We start from the raw sequence: 6,007 nt of genomic DNA on the forward strand, positions 1-6,007 counted from the left end.
AGAAAGAAGTTATTTCTGACTAAATGTATCTTCAGTATCATTACATTAGCAGTATAATAGAAAAAAAAATAGTTTAAATGTTAATTAATCTGCTAAACCATGAAGAAACAAAGTTATCAACTCTTGGCAATAAAAGTATCCAGTTAGAGGAGGACTGCGATCTTCAGAATTTCAGAACAGAAAACATACAGTTAAAGTAGGATGAAAAGGCTCCATTCTGGTTTGCTGTCAAGCTTTTTGACTGTATGTTCTTAACAACAAAAATCAAGAAACTAAAAGAACAACAAATAGGCTGTAATAGTTACTTCAGAGTAAGAAATACAATTCAGTGATGCAAAGACAGCCCAGAAACAGGAGGGAATGGGACAATCACATATGCTGAAATGGGGGGGGGGGGGGGGGGGGGGGAATTAACTTGTGCAAATTATCCTGGATACTGTCACCGCCTTGGTATCAAAAACCTCTCTGAAAACAAGGTAAACTTCTTCTGTGTCAAGAGTAGAGCAGAAAAGAGAGCAAAACGCATACGGCGGGACTCCTCGTTAACACTTTCCAGCCGTGCCCTCGAGCACCACCGCTCGCGCGCTACCACGGAGCAGCTCACCGCGACGGCGGCCCCGCCGCCCGGGGAGCGGCAGGCAGAGCCACCCGCGAGCAGGAGCCGGGCTCCCGCCCCGCGGCGGCCGCCGCCGGGCACCCGCCCTTCGCTCTGCCCTCCGCTCCTGTCCCACACACCGAGCGGCGGGAAAAACCGACAACTTCGAAGGCGCCCGGCCAGGGGCCAGCGGAGACCCACGGGCCTGCAGCCCCACTTACCCGGCGGGATGGTGAAGCCCGGGGGCAGCTGGATCGTGGTCTGCTGCGGCGGCCGGACGATGAGCTGGGGGGCGACGATGCGCTGGGCCGCGCCCAGCGCCGGCCGCGGCGACAGGGCCTGGGGGGCGGCGGCGGCAGCGCCCGCCTTGGCGGCGGCGGGCTTGGGCGCCGCGCTGGGGGCGGCGGCGGCGGCGGGGGCCGAGAGGCTGAGCGCCGTCACCGCGGGCAGCGGGCCGGGCGCGGGCGGGGGCTGGGCGGCGGCGTCGGCAGCTTTGCCGTGGCCGGCGGCCGCGCTCTGCGGGGTGCTGACTTGTGCGACTGCCGCCGGCCCGCCCGGCGCCCCGGCGGCGCGGCCCCCGGCGCCCTCGCCGTTGTGCGCCGCCTCGCCGGGGAGCGGCGCGGGCGCTGAGGCGGCGGCGGCTCCCTCCGCCGCTCCCGCCCGCTCGCCGCCCCCCGCCCCGGCTGCCCCCCCCGCCCCCCCGGCGGCGGCGGCGGCGGCGGCCTCGGCGCGCGGCGCGCCGGTGGCCGCGGCGGGCGGGCTGCCGCCGGGGCTGGGGCTGCCCGCTGCCCGGGCTCCGCCGCCGGCCGCGGGGGCGGCCACATGGTTGCTGACAGGCTGGGCGGGGGCGGCGGCGGGCGGGGGCGCGGCGGCGGGCGGCGGGGCGGGGGCGGCGGGCGCGCCGGGGCTGCTGCAGCGGAGAGCCGCTCCATGTGATTGCTGCACACTACTACTGTTTACACTCACTCCCCTCCCTGCCGCCGCCGCCGCTGCCGCCGCCGCCGCCGCCGGGGGGGACGGGAGCGGCCCCTGGGCTGGGGCTCGGCTCTCGGCGGCTCCGGGCGCCTCCGCTGCCCCGGGAGCGTGAGGAGGCGCGGGATGCCCTTGCTGCTGCCGGACGGGGCTGCTGCCCCCCGCTAGGCTCCCCTGCTGCGGCTGCTGCTGCTGCTGCGGCTGCTGCTGCTGCGACGGCGCGGAGGTCCTGGGCTGGGGCCCCTCGGCCGAGCCCCGGCCGCCGGCCAGCTGCGATTCCAAGGAGCCCACCAGGTCGCTGACCGCCTTCTCGTCCACCTCCTCGGAGAAGAGCAGCATCTCTTCCAGGGGGTCCGACGCGCCCGCCGCCATCTTGCGCTGAGCTGGGAGCCGGCCGCGCAGCGCGCAGGCGCGCCGGCCTCCGCCGCGCGCGGGGGACGCCGGGAGGGGCCGGCTTGCTCCTCCCCCGGCCCCAGCGCCGGCCGGGGCGGGGCGGCGGCACCGCCCCTGAGGGCGGGAGCCGCGTCGCGGGGGTGCGCGGTGAGATCCGCGGGGCACTGCGGTCCGGGGCCGGCCGGCGGGGGCCGGCCACGCGGCGCCGGGGCGCGGAAGCGTGTCCCGCAGGCGCTCCGGCGGTGTCGGGGCTGCTGGGCGGGCAGCGGGCGCCCTGCGGAGCGCCACGCCATTGCGCTGCCTTTCGGTGCTCGGCCTCGCCTCAGCCCCTGCGATGGCAGCTGCAGCTAGCAGCTTTCTTCACGCGTACACACAGCTAAAATCATGCGCGCAGCCAGCTGTAGCGGCTCAGCGGACTGGCACTAACTCCTTCGACGGAGGTGACTGGTTGGAGCCGTTTGAAATGCTAAGGTACCTGTGCTCACGCTTGCACTGCAGCATCTACTCTGGCGTTTTAAAAGACTTTGGGGTTAAAAAATATTTTTTGCGTCACAGCAGCTGCCCAGACATGCTTTATCCCTTCAGCATCCTCGCAGGAAGTTCAAGGTAACTTATTCTGTTAGTAAAATACTTTGGCCCCTACACAGTTCGGTACACCCTTTTCACATCAATGTTTGTCTCAGAAATACAACTAAACAGGAAGCCCGCATTCCTATCTCATGGTTTCCTTTACTAATGACAGAATGGCTTCTTTGATGGGACCCTCAAGGGTGTTGCCATGTCATGGGCCATAAAAATAAATGATTTTGCCTGTGCGGATAACCATTGCCCACAGTTCATTGCATCTGTTACTGGACACAAGTGGTAACAACCGCGTGTTTGTGAAGCTGCCAACAAAAAGTAGCTTGGATTCCAGCATCCTTCTCTGCTGGCCTACAATAACCTGGATGTCTGCAAACTTGGATGCATTTGAGCTGCTGCTCTGTGGCCTGAAAGTTTGCAGACATCCAGTCACAAAATTGAAAAAGGTCCTCTAGTGACAGACCAACCTTCAATTGCACAATGCGTTAATGGGGTGAGGGAAGGTTCACATTGCACCTGTGCATACATCACTTCTTTGATTCCAGACTCATATATTGTATGACTTGAGTCACAAGATTAATGGCTAATAATTTGTTAGCATCCATTTCCCCTAAATGTAGGTTATTTTTTTTTATTTGGGATCATATTTGCTGTTCATACTTTTAGAAACAAGTTTGTGCTTATTCAAATCACTTTTAAATTGAATTAAAGATACCTAAACAGGTTTGCCCTGTTTAAATACATTGAAATGTCTGTTGAAATTAAATCAGTGCATATTTCTTGAATAAAGGGTCTAGTAAAAGTGCTAAAGGAATAAAGGGGTCATCAGGATGTGTAAATGGGAGACTGTGCAGTGTATGAATATGAAAGCATAGCAGTGCTTGGAAAAAGTGGGATAAATCGATGCAGGAGAGAAAAGAAAGAGGTGTACGTTCCTAAGAGTTCAAAAGTATAGATAATGACAGGTTTTTCATGTGGTTAATATGTAATATTGTGTGTCTCTGTAACAGATATATTGTCTGGTTATGAAAGAAATACTAAATGCTTATGCAGGTTCACTTTATGCTTAATAAAGAGAAGGATAGAAAAGAATATACAATCTAGTATTTATAGAAGGGGTGATGTAATGACTTTTCCCTTTTTTTGTCTGAGCAGCTAAATCCAATTGCCTGTTTTTCAGGATGCATTTTATGTGCACAACCATCTGTATGACTCTCAGGATTTAAAAATCATTTGAAAAACATTTAACCAGGAACAGACTTCTTGTTACGACTGTATACCGCAAAAAAATTGCTTAGCAAATCAGTATTGCTTTCATGGTGAATTAAATGTAGACTGTTAACAAATTCCTACCTGGATATTTAATCAAACCGTAATAGACTATTACTTAGTTTGCTATTACACAACTAAGTAATATTTTGGGGGGTTTGGGGTTTGTAAAATATCAAAATAAAATTTATCTAAGAACTTTGTTAGGAGTCCCCCCCCCTTTTTTTTTGTCACATGAGATTCCATGTTTCCTTCAACTATTAGACTCTGATCCTGGACTTTGCATATTCCTATCTCCATAGGTTTTTTTTCTTTTTATAAAAGAGTCAAAACTTAAAACAGTTGTGATGCTGCAACTAGTCCTGACTGAAAAATGTTAGTATACATTTTTTGAACACACTAGGCCATTGAATTTGGTGTTTTCGTTAAAAAAAAACAACAACTTTATTACTTTGTAATTTTGGAAGATAACAAATAATTTTCCCATTAAGAGGAGAAAACAGCAAGCAATGAGTTACACTACAGCTTTCAAAGCTTCAAAAAAAAAACTGGTTTTAATTACACTTTTAAAGCACATTTGTGGGTGGGTAATCTGTAAAACATGAATTAATATTTCTTCCCACTCACCTCCACTTAACTGAGCCACTTATGTATACAAACACAGAGAATAAGAAAGTATAATAGAATGTTTTATTTAATTAAAGATGGTAAGGCACACTGGACTCCTTTCAAATCAAAAAGCCTGATGACATACCTAAGAATGTACATAAGCTTGTTGCTGAAACTAGCTTTAGGCCCATTTTAAAGAGGGACTAGTATATTATTGGCAACATACAAATCTCTTATTAGGACTATAGTGTATCAGCTACAGGTGAGTTTTGAGAAACACCATCAGTTTTCTTTCAGCAATGACCCTTTCTATATCTTCACATCTCTTAGTAATAATAAAGTTTCACAAGTTTTGTCTGTAGAAACTATGCTGGGATTATTTCTACGATTCATTTATTTGCTTTATTGTCTGACTTATTATATCTACCATGACCAGCTGAGAAAGAATTTCTGCATAAACTACAGTAATTCTTAAGGCAATTATTGTTATCTTTGCAATAATCCGTGCACTTCAAGAGCACAAAGCCAGCTACAGCTAACTAGAATAACCAACAGCTACTCTAGAAATAATTTTAGATATTGCTTTGTGTGTTTCAGTGGAAATGGAAGACTCCTTTCCTTCCTTGTAATTCAATTATAAGCAAGGTATCCTTTGCTGTTTTTCTAAACTGTAGGTTTGCTTTGAGTTGGGTTACAAATGCTTATTTTCAACATTTGACTCCCATGGATCTGATACAGCCATGTACGTCCAGTCATTAACTTAAGAACTTTGTTCCCAAATCTCTTGGATAGTTCAAATCATGCTAGAAACACATTGTAGTAAGGCTCCCTAGGCACTTAAGTTCTTTTGACTTAACCATCAGGTGAGGCTGGGCATAAAGTTTCCAGAAAAGTCTAGGATAGCTCCTACTCAGAAACAGCCAGACTCTTCCAGAAAGATCTGGCTGCATTATGTTCCAAAGCTCCATCTTGGACAAAGTTCTTGCTAAATCTTCACAATAAGATGAATTGCATCCTGTTGCCGTAACAAAAGCTATTAAGTACCCTTTCCAGAAGTTATTTTTGCTGTATGTAACTTCCTAGGCTGCAATACAAAAAGTGAAGCCTGAGGCAGTATCACGTTTCAACAAGTCTCCAACATGAAGCCTTATTCATGATTTTTAACTTACAGAGAGCAACTAAGTGCAGTCTGAAAATCACAAGCTTTGTCTGTGTGTTTGCATTAAAAAGATATTTTTCAGAATTAACTTAAAGCCAAAGTTTGATCAACAGTTGCATTGCTTTGTGTTCAGCAAAATCTGACTGATTTCAAGACCGTGCCAACTGAGTAAAATGGAATTCCCCTTAAAATAAGAACTGAAAAATCATCTTCATCTAGACGATTTTCTGGCTCTCTGTATGACTGAATTCTAGACTACTTACCGAAGCGCACAAAAACCGAGCACTCAGTAGTAGGTGACTTAGGCCTCTCAAAAAAGCCCCAAATCAGCCAGCCCAGTCTCACAGGCCCTCGCTGCTCGCAGCCCCAGCGGGGCGCACTCCCCCAGGCAGGGGCCCGAGCCTGGCTCCGAGTGGTGCAAGCCCTCC

The 6,007-nt window shown here is 50.7% G+C and overlaps 1 protein-coding gene across 1 annotated transcript in view; it reads right to left on the minus strand.

Annotated features, from left to right (window-relative positions):
* Positions 1-1,939, minus strand: part of LOC134146046 (transcription initiation factor TFIID subunit 4-like) — a 150,178-nt gene extending 148,239 nt beyond the window's left edge. Inside the window, exon 1 of the mRNA XM_062586179.1 lies at positions 817-1,939. Coding sequence (XP_062442163.1) covers positions 817-1,939 — 1,123 coding nt within the window. The remainder of the gene's footprint in view (positions 1-816) is intronic.
* Between the last annotated feature and the right edge of the window lie 4,068 nt (positions 1,940-6,007).

Source organism: Rhea pennata, chromosome 13, assembly GCF_028389875.1.
Source record: "Rhea pennata isolate bPtePen1 chromosome 13, bPtePen1.pri, whole genome shotgun sequence".
Classification (NCBI taxonomy): Eukaryota; Metazoa; Chordata; class Aves; order Rheiformes; family Rheidae; genus Rhea; species Rhea pennata.